Source organism: Branchiostoma belcheri, unplaced genomic scaffold (genome assembly GCF_001625305.1).
Source record: "Branchiostoma belcheri isolate BF01 breed outbred unplaced genomic scaffold, Haploidv18h27 scaffold2, whole genome shotgun sequence".
Lineage (NCBI taxonomy): Eukaryota > Metazoa > Chordata > Leptocardii > Amphioxiformes > Branchiostomatidae > Branchiostoma > Branchiostoma belcheri.
The window spans coordinates 8,696,356-8,716,355 of record NW_017803490.1 but is presented as its reverse complement, the minus strand read 5'-3'; the positions used below and the strand labels follow the sequence as shown (position 1 = coordinate 8,716,355).

The 20,000-nt window shown below is 43.7% G+C and overlaps 2 protein-coding genes across 2 annotated transcripts in view; one reads left to right on the top strand and one right to left on the bottom strand.

Annotated features, from left to right (window-relative positions):
- Positions 1–20,000, bottom strand: part of LOC109468931 (E3 ubiquitin-protein ligase Arkadia-like) — a 23,981-nt gene that overhangs the window by 1,574 nt on the left and 2,407 nt on the right. The window contains 9 exon segments of the mRNA XM_019767311.1: positions 9,565–9,679; positions 10,081–10,181; positions 16,647–16,750; positions 17,165–17,204; positions 17,393–17,448; positions 17,949–18,044; positions 18,512–18,653; positions 19,130–19,281; positions 19,652–19,743. Coding sequence (XP_019622870.1) covers positions 9,565–9,679; positions 10,081–10,181; positions 16,647–16,750; positions 17,165–17,204; positions 17,393–17,448; positions 17,949–18,044; positions 18,512–18,653; positions 19,130–19,281; positions 19,652–19,743 — 898 coding nt within the window.
- Positions 289–7,765, top strand: LOC109468822. The gene is made up of 11 exons (XM_019767162.1): positions 289–778; positions 836–1,214; positions 1,526–1,738; positions 2,395–2,813; positions 3,216–3,350; positions 3,721–3,891; positions 4,246–4,383; positions 4,674–4,933; positions 5,236–6,114; positions 7,039–7,183; positions 7,610–7,765. Exons 1-11 carry the CDS (start codon positions 317–319, stop codon positions 7,700–7,702), a joined length of 3,294 nt encoding a protein of 1,097 aa, XP_019622721.1. The 5' UTR covers positions 289–316; the 3' UTR covers positions 7,703–7,765.

The window sequence follows — 20,000 nt, the reverse complement described above, 5'->3', positions numbered from 1 at the left end:
ACTTTTTTGCTTCTCCTCATTGATGTATCAATTCATAGTTTTCGGATATATATACCTGTTCAACTACGCTCAGTCATTCTGGCGGTTTTCAAAATCTACCCAGCTGCTTGAGTAACAGTTTTGTTAGACGTAACGTTAACATAGTAATGTAGTACTAGTACTTCTTCCTCTTACATTCTACCTCAGTTATTTAAGCTTGTGCATTTGGCTCATGCATGGGCAGTATGTGAATATGCAGTAAACTTCATTATCATTGTCATTAATTCTTTTTATCTTTCTGTACCCAATCCTAGTTTTTCGGTGAAAGTATATCAACATGGCCGAACACTCTAAACGGCAGCTGGATCCTTGGAAAATGCCTGACATTCGCTACAAGAAAATGTTCGCCGACAACAACCAGGGTGATCCCGGGAACGAGTGGACTCTAGGCGAAGACAATTTTTATGGGGACGAGTCGAGACTCCTGCGGGAAGACAACAATTCCGGGAACGAGTCGAGCAGCGCTGAGGAAGACCCGGGAACGAGCAGCACCGCAAGGCTCAAGAAGACAAACTGGGACAAAGGGTCGAATTACTCTTTATTAAGCAACCTCAGTGAACGCGAAACTTCTTCCGACTTCGAGGACAAGACTGTAGATCATCTTAGTGGAAGCAAAACTTCTTCCATCCTTTATGGCGAGATTAAGACAGAAGCTCATCTGAGTGAAGAAGGTGAAACCTCTTCCATCTTTGAGAACAAGACAGAGGTTCCTCCTAGTGAACATGGAACTTCTTCCGACTTTGGGGACAAGACAGAAGTTCCTCATAGTGAACATGGTCATGGAACCTCTTCCGACTTTGGGGACAAGACAGTAGTCCCTAAAGAACAAGACCATAGCTTGGAAAGCTATCCTGCAAGAGCCCGCAGTCCGCTAGAAAGTTGGTCGTCTGCACATTCCTTGATCAGCGTCGACGAAAAGGCGACGGCAAGTCCTTCCCAGCAAACCCACTTCGCGGTAGAAATGGACAGTCCCCTTTCCAAGACACGCGACGCGACCGTCGTGAAAGAAGAACAAGGGTCGTGGAAGCAGAGCAGGAGTTCGTTGGATAGCTCAACGCGACTGGACACTGGGAACGTGCAGGCGAGTACCGGAAGGTCCAGGGAACGAGTCTCAAAAGAACTGACCGGAAATGGCTACATCCGCACTTCTGACGTAGTCCCAGTGATATTAGACGGTGAGCCCATCCATAACCTACTATAAAATGATTTTTTTCTTGGATCTCGTATCAATCAATTTTTCTCTCTTTCTACGTTTACTTGCAAGTGCACAATGTCAATGAAGTTTGCAAATGCACAATTAAGTTTTGAGATACCCGCCATAAGGATCTGGGCCATCCATGCTGACCTTACATTGAGAGTAATAAACAAAAACAATTGCTCTGATATCTAGACATTAGTACATACAATGTGTGTGTCCTTAGAGGCTCTCATGTACACATTTAAAAGTATGATTTTTTTAAAAACTTCCTCTTGTCGCTCCTCTTAGACGATTTTCCTGGGGGCAGAGAGAAGAAGGAGTCCGTCCCTTCCACATCGGCGGGGCCCCGGGAGGGCGCCGGGCGGGACCCGCTCGGGTACGACATCTTCGCCCGGAGTATCGCGGAGGTGGTGACGGACGAGCGGACGGAGATGCCGCTCACCGTGGGCGTGTACGGAGAGTTCGGCATGGGAAAGACGCACCTACTCGGACAGGTCAAAGGTGAGAGTTCTATGGTTACCATAGCAACGATAGGATGTCACCATAGCAACGGTAGAATGTAGAGATGCCGCTCACCGTGGGCGTGTACGGCGAGTTCGGCATGGGCAAGACGCACCTCTTAGGGCAGGTCAAAGGTGAGAGTTCTATGGTCACCATAGCAACGATAGAATGTCACCATAGCAACGGTAGAATGCTCGGGCACAGTTCTGGATAGTCCACGTGTATCCTCAACCGTGCCTGGAGGCAGGCCTATGTTCTTGGATACGCGGAGACTATCTAGAACCGTGCCTGATCCTAACCCCACCTCACGCATTCAGGCATGGTCAAGACCCACCCCCTAGGGCAGGTCAAAGTTGAGAGTTCTATTATCGTCACCATAGCAACGGTAGAATGTGAGTGTTCTATATTCGCTATGGCAACGGTAGAATGGCCTTAATGTCTTGTGTGGTTGTATGACCTGTGCATGTGTAACGTTACATGTAGTTGAATCGAGTTGGCAACACATGGGTGGGGGGGATTACTTAACCACAAAAGGTCAGACACAGGAAGTTAGGTGTCGGGCACTGATCGAGACCCAGCAGTAAGTTGACCAAGGCGCCTAGCCTATTGACAGGGTACCAGTGGAAAAACGCTTAAACTTTCCCGCCTTTTTTCAGACGAAGTGGACGCCATGATCGAGAAGAAGAAGACAGATTACCAGGACTACTACAAAGGCGAAGTCGACGGAATGAAACAGAACCGGAAACGGAAACAGGTCACAGAAACGAACACGCGCTTTCCCGTCGTCCGCTTCTCCGGCCTGATCGTGGTCTTCCTCCTGTTGCTAATAGCAACGGTGGTCTGCGCCGTGTACAACCAGACAGGATGGAAAGCGCTGCTAGTGTGTACCGTACTGGCTTTTGTAGTGTTGGTGGCATCTGTGAACCACGCCTACGGAAAAAGCATTCGTCGGTGTTGTGGTAAGAGGATTTCTGCCCTGCAGAGAGCCAGCCACATGCACTGGATGGTGGGGGTGTACATGGACTGGCTGGAACCCCCGGTCATGTCCGAAACGCCACAGGCCGAACGTTACGAGGTGAGACGTCTTAAAAAATACCTTGAGGATTCTTGAAGTTCTGAACGAATTCTGTTTGTCTTTGAACGGACCGTAATAGAGTGGAATCTAGTTAGCGCAACATCAACTGATCAGTTCAAAGCTGGGGTGGCCAAGTACTATGGCCTCCCCAGCGCCACACATTAGCCACATTTAGCCATGGGCGACTACTTTGTACATACCACAGCATCGCTTTTTCTTTTTGATTTTGTAGGTAGTGCACCAAATATTTTGACATATTATTGCCTCACTTTTTTTGTCTTTGCACCAACATCACCGGTCGCGACAAGGCATTGACCCCCTCGACGTTACACCCCGCGAGGGGCATTGTCCACTATTGTATAGAAACAGAAAACCATGCTGATCCTATCTTTCGTTACCTAGGTGATCTGGGTGCACTTCAACGCCTGGGAGTTCTCCGGCTGCAAGGTATTGTGGGCCGGTATCGTCACTACTCTGTGTGACGCCATCGAGGCCAAGATCGGGGCGACTCCGGCACGGTTCTACCGCGTCATCAAGGTGTGTATACGTCACGAGTTCGGTGAAAACGTCATCTATACATGTATACACGTCACGTGGGAATAGCCACTGCTATTTTTACTTTAAGATAATATTTTTTCAATAAGACACAACTACCAACTTTTAGTTCATATGGTACTACAGTTTGGCAGCTTGAAGTATGATTTGCAAAAGTTCTGCCATGCCTAATTGTTGTTATATTTGTAAACATGTATTATGTAAATGCTGACAAGAGAAGTGTCCATTAGCAAGCGAAGTGTCCATTAGCCACTGAAGGTGGATACTGTTTGTCTGATATTACGTTTAAGGACAACATTGTTTCTCATTCAGCTTCGGTAAAGCATCACAAATTTCTCTTCTTCTCTTCCAGGGCCAAGTCGAAGGCTGGAGCGGTACCAGTAAGAAGCCCCTTCTCCGATGCGCCTGGTTTCAGGTCCTCCTGGCTGTCGTGCTCGGTGTCATCCTCTCGACACTCGTCGGCATCTTCGTGTTGGAGGAAGGAACTCAACAGCTCACGGCACTCATCTCTGCGGGATCTAACGTAGGTGACAGTTGGATGACTTGCCTAACGATATATGCCTTCAAATAGTTTGCATTTGCATGCACGGGAAAAAAACAGCATATGACATGTAAACAATTTGCTAGTGAAAGCAGTGTCCTCAAAAGCTCGGGACATATTAGTATGTATCACATAGTCTTACGAATTGGTAGATCTTTTAGAATTTGTAACTCTCACTGCAAGCACTTGGCATGATGAGGCAAGTTCGACCATTTGTAACAGAGACCACTGTAGTAACTTTGTATTACACATGCACAGTGGCTATTTTTCATCCCCACTTAACTTACAACTGTACATTGTGGGATTATCATTGCACTGATCTCTACGGCATCGCAGCTCCTAGGCCTGGGCATCGTCGTCAACATCAAGAGCTTCTTCAAGATTGCCAAGAATCTGCTCAAGTCTCAGAAGGACGTCTTGAAGAGCCAGATGAAGAAGCCGGACTTCGCCGAGCAGCTGGGCTTCATGTCACAGGTCTGTATCTGTGTCACCAAACGACTTTGCACATCTAACTCCAGGAGTTGTTCAAAGATTTCTAGCGATGATGCCCCAACAGTGCTTGATGGCAAAGAGTTCCAGTGTACGATAGTTCTTCAGTTTTTGAACACTTCACTCCTTGGTTGATAACTCAAAGAAGCCACGTGACAAGCCCCATTGGGTCAGTCTACTGAGGAAGACCAGAGTGACTGGTCGAAAGATCTAGGTGAGAGAACTTTTTTGTGTTGGATCAAAAGTTTTAACTTTTCTTTTCTGGACTTTATAAGGTCAAAGGGGAAGTGCAGACGGTGACGTCACTCCTGCGGTTCCTGGAACACGTGACCGGCGTCCAATACCGTGTGATCATCGTGGTGGACGACCTTGACTGTTGCCCGGGCGACCGTGTGGTGGACGTGCTACAGGCCATGAACATTCTGCTGTCCGACCAGGAGGCCAACTTCGTGTCCATCGTCGCCATGGACCCGAAAATCGTGGTCAACTGTCTGGAAAGCCACCTCACAGAGACCATCATCAACAACTACAGCGGGTATGTCACTGGTGATTTGTATGTAATTATATATATGCATATTGGAAAGGTTGGAAATGATACATACTGGTGCCCTGAGACCCAGAAAAGACATTGAAGACACATTGAAGCCGCATGTGTGTGAGTGTGTGTGTGTGTGTGTGTGTGTGTGTGTGTGTGTGTGTGAGTGCGTGTGTGTGTGAGAGAGAGAGAGAGAGAGAGAGAGCGAGAGAGAGAGGTCGACGTCCCAGTTAGAGATCTGGCAGAATATTCAACATTGCCGGTAGAATTCCCGTGCTTATGTGTCTGTTCTTATGTTACAGATACGAGTACTTGAAGAGGATCGTGCACGTGCCCGTGTGCCTTCCCGAGCCGAACGTCGGGAACCGGCGGGACCTTCTCCGCGAGGTCGTGCGGGGCAAGCCGGGCATCATCACGAGCGAGTACCCTTCCGCCACCTCCCCGGGCAGGATCTCCTTCAAGGCCGGGAGCAAAGCGCGCCAGAAGCTCCTGATCGACAGTCAAGGTCAGTGGACGAGGAAGTGTCTGTCAGCGTTACCGGATGCGCAGGGTGACCTTGAGGTCCAAGATGGCGACCGTAAGATCCAAGATGGCGGCCGCGTGGCAAGGAAGTGTCTGTCAGCGTTATTAGAGGCGCCGAGTGACCTTGAGATCCAAGATGGCGGCCGTGAGTTCGAAGATGGCGGTCGTGAGATCCAAGATGGCGATCATGTGTTCCAAGATGGCGACCATGTGTTCCAAGGTGCTGATGACCAAGCCAATGCTGCAAACCGATGTCTAAAGGGAGCCGATTCGGCATTCGAAGATGGAGTAAACGGAGACCTCAACATGGACTTCCTTGGTGACGTCATCCAGGTCATGGTCCAAGACGACGATGATGACGACATCAATGACATCATGTTCTACGTCCGCGGCAACGCGCATCACATCACCGACATCTACCACGTCCTTGGAATGACCGTCAAAGTTCTGAAGCACAAGAAGCACCTGCAGTTCGTCAGCCCGCGCCAGGTGGCGTCGTGGGTGGTCCTGGCCGAGCAGTGGCCCTACCGGCTGAGCTGGGTACTGCAGTTCGTTGAAGACAGCCAACAGAACGAGAGTATAAGAGAACGCTCCCGCATGATGATTACTGACCTTGAGTCAACCCGAAGACTCAGCTTACTGGGACCTGCTGTATCTAAGTGAGTAACACTTTCCCATAAAGTATATCTAAACGTTTGAATAGAGGCCTCATTGTTAGCAATTTATCACGGAAACCCCACAGTTGTGTAAGTATCAAGTCTCTGGTCCTCTTGGTTTCGTGTTTTTAGTATTTTTCTGTAAAACAAGCAATGTAGTGCATAGGGACCACCTGGTCATTAATATACAGTCAAACTTGCACAAGGACCACCTGGCCATTGATATAGTCAAGTCTGTACAAGTAATCACCTCTATATAAGGACCACCCCGCCATTGATATTATATATATATATATATATATAATTATATATCGCGGCTCATTGACATAAGAGTTAAGAAGTACCTAGTGACCAGTCCCCTAATCTGATTGGTCTCCAAGCAGATCTTTCGATGGCTGCAAAGACAGTATCAAATAGGTCAGACAGTATCCATTTGCCTAGGGTGGCGCACTGGATACTGCCTGGCCAACTTGAAATTGTGTACATCTACAGAATCTGTATCTGTATAGCCGGTATAACCGCCCTTCGGCGTAACACACCAGCTTCTGTATCTGTATAGCCGGTATAACCACCCTTCGGCGTAACACACCAGCTTCTGTATCTGTATAGCCGGTATAACCGCCCTTCGGCGTAACACACCAGCTTCTGTATCTGTATAGCCGGTATAACCACCCTTCGGGGTAACACACCAGCTTCTGTATCTGTATAGCCGGTATAACCACCCTTCGGCGTAACACACCAGCTTCTGTATCTGTATAGCCGGTATAATCGCCCTTCGGCGTAACACACCAGCTTCTGTATCTGTATAGCCGGTATAACCACCCTTCGGCGTAACACACCAGCTTCGCAGGTACGCGGAACGACTTGTTACACAGATTGTGACGGTACATCCACCTAATACATATCTGTTCCGTTGTATTCTCGCAGGAACGCCAGTCTGTTCAAAGTGTTTGAGAAGGTGAAGCTGGAAATGGCGCGAGTCGACGCGAAGGACTTCGCACGTCTCAACAACCTAGACGCCGACCCTGAGATGTTCGAGCTTCTCCTTGTCGAGTCAAGGTTCACCGTACAGGTGAGAAAAACCTTAAGACAGTTCATTATGGAAGGAAAACCTATCGTTTTTGCTCAGTTTCTTCCTCTTCTTCTCCAAATAAGTAAGGTCAATGACCTGAACCACACTTAATTATGTTTACCGAAGGAAAACATATTGTTTTTGCTCAGTTTCTTCCTCTTCTTCCTCTTCTTCTCCAAACAAATAAGGTCAATGACTTGATCCAGACGTACTAGTATATCACAATGGTAACTAGTGTTGGGTTACATTAGGTTGCAATTTTATAGCAGGAGAGATTTAGACTCCAGTCTGACCATATAACGGTTATATGAATGTGTTTGAGTAAGAATGAACAGAGCAGACCATATGCGAAGGTAAACATTATGCATTTGCTTTGCGACGTTACCTTTCTAGTTTTCAACTTAAGTTTTTTATGTCGTTTTTCAGGATATGATGACCTTACTCCCCTGTACCATCAACTTGGACTGGTCCATTCAGCGCAGAATCGCTGTGGCGAGAAGCCTTGCCGCCCGGGAGTGAGTGACGTCACTGAAGCCACTGTTACACTAATCTCCAAGCAGATCATACGGTGGTAAGGCAGTATCTGGCTAATGGATACTGCCTGGCCAATTTGATACTTATCTTTTGCGGCCACCGAAATATCTGCTCTTGGAGATTAATGTTACACATCAAGAACCGTGCCTAATAGTATCTAATTCTATGCCGTGAATGGTTTTGGGTTCTGGATAGCGTCTCCGCGTATCGTCGATTTACCCCAGGCACGGTTCTGGATACGCGTGGGCTATCCAAGACCGAGCCTGAGAATGGGTATGGATAAAGCACGGTTTTGGATACAACATTTAAGCCCTTTCTAGAACTTTGCTACCGACTACTCCCCAACCAAGGTCGGCGCTGTGTTGGGAGTAGCCTCGAATCTGTCCTATTCTAGCTAGATTTCACTCTTTTGATCGTTTAATTAGTCAATTTTAAGTCCATAGCCGACCAGATGAGCTCAGTACTTTTGAAAATTAGACGACCATCCTGGCGACCAAGTCCCAACCATTGATGGTCGTAGATAACAATAATACTGGTTTATTTGTTTCATGTAAAACCCCTAACAATGGTTCCCACATGGCAGTCACAGACTGAATTGCGTGGGGGTTCCATTAACAACAGTTGATATTCATACTACAAACATTAACGAACGATAACGAACGTTACGTAGTCATTTTAGACCGAGTTCATTTTTTATAATTTTTTTTGTATTTTTGCGATTACTTCCTGACTAGTTTTTCTTTTCTAATGTTTATTTTAGCATACTTTTAATTCTATATTCAAATTGTAAGCATTGGTTTTATTCCTGTATATAATTAAGCCATTAAGTGCATTAAACCAATAAATTGCTTATAGAGATAGTGGTCATCGTTTGTCCTTCTTTCTACAGACACTGACTCACACACACACACACACACACACACACACACACACACACACAAACAAACACTAACATACACTTCTCTCTCTGTATATTTAGCACGCCTTAACTAATCTCCAAGCAGATCTTTTTGTGGCTACAAGACAGTATCAAATTCCTAATACTGGCAAGACAGTGTCAAATACCCCACCCGTTTGGCTGTCAAAAAACATAACCGTACAAAAAAGGAAGCCCGATAACAACGGTTAAAACGCGTAAAATATTAACCTAAGCCTAAACAGTAAACCTCTGCTTGGAGAGTAGGTCTTACCCACATTTCAAAAGATAAGTATACTCTAAGTACGTACTTACCAGGACGGCGGACGATATAAACTACCAACGCAGATGAACTGTGGTTCGCCGAATGTTTTTCGCGGTTAGAACGGTTAAAACAAAAAAAAGTTGGAATGTGGTTTAGGCTGAGTTTGTGAATACCTTAAAAACGATGCTAGACCAGAGTTGGGAGCAGAACAGTACAAGGAGTGATAACAGGTGGCGTCTATATATAGTAAAACGTTAAACTTTATTCCAGCACACCATTTACAGAGATCAAATTTTCAGCGACCACTGTCGCCTTCATCAGGATAATCAATGACCAATCACTTCACAACGTGATCTCGCGAGAGTTACGGTTTACAAACACGTGACCTTATTCACACGAGACTTTACTGATACGTGACGTAAGCAATTGATCAAAAGTGCAAGGGAGTTTGATCTCTGTAAATTGTGTGTTGGAATAAAGTTTAACGTTTTACTATGATTACTACCAACACAGATGAATTTTCATGATAAGGTGGCGTCTATATTCACCTACGATTCTTCAAGGAATCTGTATCTGTATCTGTATAGCCGGTATAACCGCCTTTCGGCGTAACACACCAGCTTCGCAGGCACGCGGCGCGGCGGCAGAGGGAATGATAGTACTTACGGTTTGCTCTGGCAGGAGACGAAGCCGGTGCCGTCGCCGCGACACTCGCAGATGTAGCAGCCATCCTCGAACGTGTCGCCGACGTTGTACGTGTTCCCGTTGTGGATGCAGCCGTCTGGTAAAGAAAGACACGACGAGTAAAACAAACAGTTTGGGACGACGAGAGTAATATATTGGTAATGAGTGACCCTGTGATTTTTGCCATTTCATTGCCATGGCATCATAAAATTTTGCACATTAAATTTTCTTTTTGCAACGAGCTACTCGGAGAAAAAAATTAATAGCCATTCATAAGTCTAAGTAATATTTTTAAAACATCCTTAACTAGTAAAACAAGCAGGTTGGGACAAACATCTCTTGCTACTGCTTGGCGCTGTAATATTTCGTCATCATGACCCATTCGTTTTGTTAGACAGGGCACTAATTTGAAGTCCATTGATTTGCTTCATATAGCCTCGGTAATTATTCGTCATGTGTCAATCAATTTTCCTTAACCAATGGGGAAGCAGAACGTACCATACGTCATCCCTCCGGTCATCCCACCGGTCCCACCGTTCATGTCGTTCCTCTCAGGCCGGGCGGAGACCGCCACAAGCAGGGCGAACACAGCGAATACCCTGGGCAAGGGCACAGTAAGGACATACATGTAATACATTGTGACATGAAATACTAGTATGGCAAGGGTTTCGCGCTGGTGCGGAAAAGCTTTGTCTCCACTCAATCATGTCGTTGTGGGCCTTCGTAGGTTACCTATATGGCAGGGCGAACACAGCGAATACCCTGGGCAGAAAGACAAAGGGAACATTACAGCAAGGAGATATGGAAAGGATTTGGCGCTGGTGCCGAAAAATTAATTATGTCATTGTGGGCCTTCGTATATTACTTATGGCCGGGCGGAGACCGCCACAAGCAGGGCGAACACAGCGAATACCCTGGGCAGAGAAAAAAAATAAGAACATAAATAGTTTAGGAAATACCTGGGAGAAAGAAGGAGAGAAGGAAAACACACGAAAAATAAAATGCGCAAGTGGCCAAAATGCGCAAGAGGCCATTGATGATAAATGCCATGTTAATTATTAAAAAAAGTGACATATGAGTGACGAATGTCTCTTATAATGGCTCTTGGTAAATGCCAATTTTTGTGGAGTAATCCCTGCATTTGGTGCTTAATATTCAAATTGAACGAGCTAAAAAGTTGGAAAAGTGCATAGTGGTTTAAATTATATACTAATCAATGCATTAGGGTTGACACAATCGTACTATAACTTGCCAAAAGTTGACATTTTTTTTCAGGTTAGGCCAGTAAAGGAAGGATCAGTGAACATTTCCACGACGACAGAGAAGAATTTTAACCTAATAAAATCGTTCAAAGTTAACAAGATCGAGGAGTAAAAAGCCCACCTCATGTTGAGTGTTGAGTCAGGACCGGTTAAGATGAGGTTCTGAGCGGGAATGCGCGCAGCGTACCTGTACAGTTTCTCACCTGCACAGGTGACAGGACATCCACCTACGGATGTTTGATCACAGGTGTGCAAATTTCCGATGTTTGCCTACAAAATTGGTATATTCTATTTATCTACTATGTTTGCCAAGTCCCAGAAATGTTAAGATGGCATTTCAAAACTGGGCTTTTTACATGAACGGAAAATTTGCAATTCGTCTGTACAATATACAGAAATAGTGCTGTTGGTTATAGTCAAACTTTTTGTGCGCTTCGTTGTCTTTTATGAACTTTTCATTCCCGAAAGCTGTCCGGGCCTGTGACCATAGCATAACACAGCGTCTATATGATATAGCCTCCATAGCACGCAGAAGACGGGGTTTTGGGGGTCTTCAGGGTCTTTGGGAGCTTTTATGTGCCATTTTCTGATTGCATATAGACTACATAGCCAGCCTGGTTGAATTACCCCAGTCAGAAAACAGCCGAAGACCACCAAACCCCCAGTTCTATAAGCCTGCTACGGAGGCTAACGTCTATAACTGAACTGCGTGTGATGTTGCGACGTTAGTAGGCACTTTGTCATCCAAAAGGTCATCTAGGGTCAAGGATTTAGCCCCCCCCCCAAAAAAAACTGCATAGCACATGGCACAGAAAAGATGTTTGCTCACAAAGTTAGTTTTTGTTATCTGTAAAATTTGTCAAGTCACAGTAACTTTGTGCGTCATCTATGCCTCTATGTTATAACTATACTGTAGCTTACATGTACGTCGGTGAAGGTCAGACATCCACTAGCAGGTAGTAAGCCAAAAACAGTTACTCAATCGATCAAAAAACTGGATATGATTTTGGAAAGGTTCTCGACCGTTTCCAAAATTTTTGCCCGTACGTTTCCAAAATCATATCCATCCAGTTGCTTGTGTAATGAGTAACTGTTTATTATACTCCTATAATCCCGTGGGCTACGACTGACATTGGTAGTGTTTTTTTTTCTAAACTACAAATACATTGTAGCCTTGGAGGCACAAAGTTTAGGAGCCAGTAATAAGTCTTGAGTAAAATAAGCAGATCAATACAAATGCGATAAACCTATTGCTTGCACTACTATATACACCATTAAGTGTTCGCGTTCTTCTTTACATTGTGTGAGAGTAACCATTAGGATCAGTCACTACAGCTGGCAGGTTCACATTGGTTATCACTGTAAGGTTAGGACCTCTTCGATTCAGACGCACAGAACTGTTAAACATAGAAGATAACGTGACGGTTTGTAAGAACTTTTCTGGCACTACATCAACCACAAATTTAAAGTTTTCCAACATTTTAAGCAGGTGTAATTATTTACTGTTATAATCAAAGGCTTCTTCACCCATTCACACTTGTATGGTTTTCCTAAAAATAAATTTTAAAAAATATCTTTTTTTTTCTTTCTTTCATCATATGCTTCTGAAGAACCAAACAAGACTTGCTATAATTTCTAATGGTCTTGACAACCAAATCTATATCTCAGAATGTGCATTGCATTAAACACTTCATGTTATTATACTTCATCTAAATATAGTATTAATATATTAAATATGTTTTTTCATCAACTATCTTTAACTGTTAGAAATCTTTTGTTAGAGACTTTCATTAACAAAACGACAAATAAAGTAAAAAAAACACAATGACCAAAGCTTTTCTTTGCAGAATACATGATGTGTTTATCTTTTTTCCTCCACATTATAACAGGCACTTCCTACACACCTGCATGGATCTTTCCTCCCACTAACACATAACAACACTGTAGCTTCCCATTTAAGCCTTGGTACAAACCATGTCAGAAAGTTCATTCCTCCCTTTTACGTAAGCATTAGGTACACATACAGGACATAAGAAATATTTTCAGATTGCGTACTAACATGTACATGTACAGTTACAGGTAAGCATATTGTATAATCTTTATACCAATACGTTTTATAAGGAAAGTTTGTGTTGTTGAGAAGTTATGCGAAATGTTGTGCAAAGTTTAGAAGCTTTATGCACTTAAGTTAACACACTTGCTTCTATGATATATTATAGCATATGTAGGCATACTTAAGTCAAGGCAATGAAGATATGTCAACAAAGATATGTGAGTAAATGTAGAGAAAACGCCAGAAATGGCAATTGACTATTGCAAACAATTTCTGCACATAACCAAGCATGGAATGTCCACTGAAACGAAAATTATGTCGGTTAACATGTACAAAGCACACAGAGTAGAAAGTATCACTGACATTAACTGAATATTAACTGAATCCAAATCCATTTCTTGTGGTCAGTGCTAAAAACAAAAAATAAACCTGAACCATAACCGTAATTGTAACACAGAATACGTTAGAAATCAAGGACAGGAAACACTTAGAAACCAAAAAAAAATGCTCCAAGTTACAAACATAAGGCCTTAAAACAGCAACATAATTGTCAAGCTTTGGAAGTTACAAAATGCTGATTAACATTGCACAAACCCAGCTATAGTATAATGTTAAGGGCTTGTTTGTAATCGAACAAAAACAAAAACAAAATGTCTGTATTTCTCTGTAAACATAAATGTATGTGGTGTTGCACATCACCTGTTGAGGAAAAGTATTCTGTAAAACCCCTTACACAGCCCTTTCTTCTTAAAGTATATCTGAGAGAAATGTGTAACAAGATTCTGACACCGCTTATTCCACATCGCTACATTCCTAACCAATATCACAGCTGCTACATATGGCTACAAAATGGATACAATGTTGCAATCAACCGATTACCATGATATTCTGTAACATCAAGGATACATGTAGACATAACTATACAGTCCACAGGACCAATATACTCATCACAACATAGCTACAAAATTTGCGAAGTTTTAGTGCATGATTAGAGACAGGGTTGCAAAAACACTTTTAACTTTTAAACTGTTACAATCAAGTTGGAGGGGGGGGGACAAATACTCTAGTACTTGGGGCAAATGGACAGCAAAAAGGGATTCTATATCTTCAGATTATAAAGTATGGCACCGCTTGATATAATATGAAATGTTTTTACTTTTTAGTGTGTGCAAAAAAAAGTTAACATAACCCCCCTCTGCACACCAAGGAATGATCCAGTCCACTATGACATCATCAAAGGGTCAAAGGTCAATATACCACCATTGAACAGGCAACCCAGCCACAAATATACTTGTAGATATAATTTTTTTCCTGTAAAAGGCTTTTTAGTTAATTTCAAAGCTCACAAAAAAGAAATCATGGCAAAAAATAATAATTTCTTACTATTAGTATACTATGCTATGTTCACACAGGTTACATAATACTAGTACTCAATACTTTATACTGCCACAATCTCTTCTTTCCCTCAAATCCTGTTTTCTAAAAAAAAACATTGTGCCCGAATCAGTCTAGCTGGAAGCACCAAAAACTCTTTTCCGATATATGAAGAAATAATACATTTCATACAAGTATTTTATCCTATTCTTTTTACATAGCCATATAGATTAATATATATATAACAGAATTCAGCTTTGTATAAGTTATAGGTGAAAAGCAATACACACATTTTGCCGGGTTTTAGATTTTTTTCCCTTTCACCACTACATAGTGAGCCCCACAGTTTTTGCACTTCTGTATGGGGATATGCCAGTACACTGTGAGGCTAAGAGAAAGAAATATGTTGATTTTTAGTGTCAGAATATTTGGCAAAGACTTGTTTTTACAACCATTGTGAGCAGAGTTGAGTTCCAGTTAACCAGATTTCAAATTTGCATGTGAAAAACTAAGGCCACACCATGTTTATCTGTTGGTTCTCGGATTAATTTTTTTTTGATTTCCAAAAAAAAGAACTTCGGTTCTGAATCAACTCAAATATGCTTATATTTTACCCCCAACAGTTGAGGAAAGTCCTTTTCTTCCTAGTTGTTACAGTTTTTTTTCATCTATCAATGCACTGGTTTAATTAAAAGTTCATTGTTTAAATATTAACCCAGCCTTTTGTGTTGACTTCATGGCTCCTATGATGTAGCATTCGGGGCTATAATAGGCTGCCTAGACCTGTCTTTCTTTTTTTCATCCTGCCGCTTGGTATTTTTTTCTGAAAAAATCCAAGAAACAACAAATTAAATTGGTGTGGCCTAAGCTGTATTCTACTATTTTACATGTTATAATATTGAGGTGTGGCTTTTGTCTTTTGTGGCAAGGACAGCGAAAAATGCTTCTTATATAGACTCTACTGACAGACAAAATATTAATACTTTTCACCATTTTACGTTATTGCAAAAGTCCGTCCCCATCATACACACATATACACGTACCAATATACACCAGCATGTCAGCAGAACACACTGCACCTGGGCGAAACTGCAGATTGGTAAGTTTTTGTTGGATGTTTGGTCAACGTTGCAGCAGAATTTTGTCCATTGCTGACAATATCTTTTCAGACACAACGTTTCAAAACTATAGAGAGAATATCATCTGGGCGAAACCTGATTTTCACGGTTTTTGTTGGATGTTTGATCAATGTTGCATCAGAATTTTTCCCATTGCTGATGATATCTTTTCAGACACAACATTTGAAAACTATAGATGGGATATCATCCTGAAATACACGAATACCACCTTAAAAGAGACATGCTGCCAAAGTGCAGTGCACAATACATTATGGGTGCACCCAGATTTTAAGGTTTTCATTGGATTTTTGGTCAACGTTGCATCAGAATTTTGCCTGTTGCATATGTTTTCAGACACAACATTTGCCAATACAACCTTAAGAGAAACTTTCTGCCAAAGTGACGGAGGCTATTTACATCAGGGCCCACCACCCTTCACTTAACCGCGGCAGGGGCCGACATCGTCTACCAGACAGATTTGACCCAGTGTTGACGTCACACTTCAAAGAAGCCACGTGACAAGCTTCACTGGGTCAGTCTACTGAGGAAGACCAGAGTGACTGGTCAAAAGCTCTAGGTGAGAGAACTTTGTGTTGGATCAAAAGTTTTAACCTTAAACAGGTTTTGCACAGGTGCAGTACGTTCTGCCGACGTGCTATATATACCCCCCATATAGCCCGTATCTCTAGCTCTGTCCCTTTTCGAATTCTCCCTGTGTCTCGATGTCCACTCGGCAGATCGGACATTTCTTGTTTGTCGTCAGCCATTGGTCGACGCAGACGATGTGAAAGAGGTGCATGCAGGGTAACCGCCTGGAAGAGACAAAAACAATCTTCTGTTTGATGAAATGACTTTGACTTAGGCTTTTACTGACAAATAGGAAATGTATGACCATTCTTGTCTTTCTTTTTTTAAGTAACGTAGTAACCCTACCTTGATGTGGTGGACAGACCCAGATGGAAGGGTAAAAGTTATGGGCATATGTCGTGCAATGGCCAAGTGGGTACAGTGCTCTCCTTGCATTCGGTAGGTCATGAGTTCGATCCCTGGCTGAGTTATGTCAAAGACTCAGCACTCAGCATTTGAGAAAGAGTATGGGAGTTACTAGTAAACACACCACCACCAGTGGACTAGCCCCCTGCTGTAGTGACTGCACAATTGTGTGGCCTAAGGGCTACGAAACGGAGATGGGCGCCGCCGTATGCAACCATGCTTATGCCTGCGGGGCTTTAACTTAAGGATATGTAAGTAGCCCACCTGACGTCCTCTCCCTGCATGAAGTGAGACAGACATATCGTACACTTCTCATCCTCATCACCGGCTGAGCCGGCCGTGTCTTCCTCCGCAGACGCTGCTTTATGCTGGAAATGAAACATATAAAAAATACATCATGCTAATGCTAATTAAAGCTGAATGATATCCGTAAAAGAAGGCTGAGGTGGTTTATCCACATTCAGACTCTTTTCTATATGGGGCCTACATGTACCACCAGGACTTTAAAAACTCCAGACTGCTGAACAAAAGACCGTGCTGCCTGGCGGGAAAAATTAAGATGAGCAGGGGACCAGTTCTGGCCTAGGCATTTAGGCTGGTAGGCAAAGCTGAAAAAGAGTATGAAATGCGCAAGGGTTTTTTTTAAGATAATTCCGGATATAACTACAACTAGCAATTTGACAAGCTAAGAACATCATACTCACAAATACTGTTATAGCTCTAGAAATGAGTATTTTGAGACCTTTTTACATAGTAGAGTTGGAAAAATATGAACTGCTTACCTTCTGGTACTTGTATGGAAATGTGTTTCTTTCGATTGTGCTGCAAAAACAGAGGGAGGGGGACGTGACGTTAGAACTTACTCACATTTACTCACATTCATCACCTCTGGGTCACACATGAAGTTATGTTTTACATTTTATAGACTGAATAGGCAACAAAAGAAATGTGATTGGATCACCAGTCAGAGATGAATTTTGAAATGATACTCTCTGGACACACACACGTACCTTTGTGAGGCACCTCTGTTGACTTGTCCGAGGTGTTGTTCTAACTGCATAAGGTCCTGAAAAACAAACACAATCATTGTTACCATGGTGACAGACGTCTGGTTCAGGTCATTGACCTTATTGGTTTGGAGAAGAAGAAACTGAGCAAAAACAATATGTTTTCTTCCTGCAAAGGTAAACATAAAGATCGAAAGACTGAATGGACCTATACCATTATTACGTCACTGTTTGTTCACCGCAATGAATGCCGGTCAATCGACGTTTATATTGTACAGGGGTGCGTAGCGCGGTGTGTGTTTGTGTAGCATTAGCCTAACATAAGGCTTTTAATACAGTACTGCTTTCGTCTAATGTCACAACTAAATCACCCATGCGGCATGTAATGCTGTGTCAACACAACTAGACGCAGCAAAAAATCAGACATACATTACTTTGAAAACTTTGAAATGATCTTTCTTCTTTAACTGACCGTTCTAGAATGTTCTTTAGAACAGGTAAACAAACTGTGATGTAATAATGGTATAGGTCCATTAGGTTACCAGTTGTTACAACTCACCTCGAAGGTTGGTCGGCCGAACATGAAGTGTAGCGGCCTGCCAATCATCCCGGTCGGCATGGGCGGCATGGGGGGCAAGTGCATCATGGGAGGAGGCTGGAAATAACAGGTCAAAGGTCAACATGACACAATTGTAGATCACCCGGTTTGAGCAACATGAAGAAAACAGCGAACAGTATGACATCAGGGAAGAAACTTTGATGCAAGTGCTGATGGAAAATACTAGGACTACTCTTTCATAGGTTTGATAGATCACTACATAAAAAAACAGCTATGAGCCTATGAGTCACCCGTATGGTGCATATTCTCTATTTTTGCTCACAGAGACCTGTCAATGCCAACGTTAAAAATAACTAATGCCCTCTGAGAGAACAAATGACTGCACATGAAGATAAAAAAACAGACCAAAACGCCTTGTTCTTGACATTAAAAAGATTGCACAATCATGCTAATGATAGAAGTCCTACTAGCTATACTTATGATAGGTCCATAGTTGATGCCATGTGTACATGTCTGACTGTTCTATCTAACTCTCCATCACTACATGTTAGAGTAATACTTACGATTGGTCCATAGTTGACGTGCACATGTGGCACGTTGAAAGGTGCCATGCGAGGAGGGGAGGGGTGGAAGTGGTGCCAGTGCTGGTGCACGTGTCTGTGTTCAGCCTGCGGTGCCATCGGACCTCCGTCCATGTACGGTTCCCTGTTGGTATGGCAAAGGGAGAGAGATCTCACATAGTTACATCATCATACGGTGCTTTCTTCTACAGTATACAATCCTTATTTGATACATTAAAAGGGAGACAGAGAGACACAGAGAGAGAGACAGAGAGAGACAGAGACAGGGACAGACAGAGACAGAGAGGAGAGACAGACAGATAGAGAGAGACACACAGAGAGAGAGACAGAGAGAGACAAAAACAGAGGCAGAAAAGACAGATAGAGAGAGAGACAGAGAGACAGAGACAGAGAGAGAGACAGAGAAAGACAGAGAGACAGAGAGAGACAGAGAGAGAGACAGAGAGAAACAGGGACAGATGCAAAGAGAGACATAGAGAGAATAAGACAGAGAAAGACAGAGAGACAGAGAGAGACAGAGAGAGAGACAGAGAGAAACAGAGACAGATGCAAAGAGAGAGACAGAGAGAGAGACAGAGAGAGAATGAAACAGCAACTTACGTAGGGTCCACAGGAACAGGCTGTTCGCTCCATGTTCTCCCCTCCATCTGTCGCTGCATGTGGAACTGCATGGCCTGCTGTTGAGCTGCTCGGTCGCCAGGACGACTCTGGAGGTGAGCTGTCATTCGCCGACGCTGCTGCTCCTGCATGCGCTGTAAAGCACGGCAATTGTTTTGGGTGTGTCTGTCTGTGTTTCTGCAACTTTGTGGTCAGCATAACTTCAGAACCCCGTTGTGGATTGTGATAATATTTGCTATGTTCGTATTAGTCTTAGGAAGACGAAGGTCAAGGCCAAATATGGGCCTCCTGGAGGCTGACCTTGGTGCTGCAGCAGAACTTTTTGTATCTTTTGTCCTCAACATGCTATGGTCTTGACTTTTTAGTGAAAGATAGCTTTTCCTATCAGAAATAAGTGGTGTGGGTTTGGTCCCCCTAGCAGCTTGTTCTAGAACTGCAGGGGACTTTCTGGCAAAATCTTATAAAGCTGATAAGTCCAGATAGGAACTATGTATTTTTGTTTACCTGTTGGACAGCTAGGAGCCGCTGATGCATGATGGGAACCGGGGTGTGTCCGACCCAGGCATAGCCGGGGGGAGGGGCACCCGGGTTAGAGTCTGCCTGGGGGGGTGGGGGTGGCACAGGGGGGGTCGGGTAGGACGTCAAACCAGGGGGGTGGGTCTGGGTGGGTCCTGTAGGGGGTCCGGAGTGAGGTGGTAAGAGGGGTGGTGGCGGGGGAGGGGGCAGAAGGGTTGGAGTGGGAGAGTTGGTCCGTAGGGAAGTAGGTAGGGGGGGTTTGATGGAAGGGGTGGAGAAGAGAGAAGGGGGGAGTCACTGGGGGCGGTAGAAGAGGAAGCTGAGCTTGCGTTGAGGA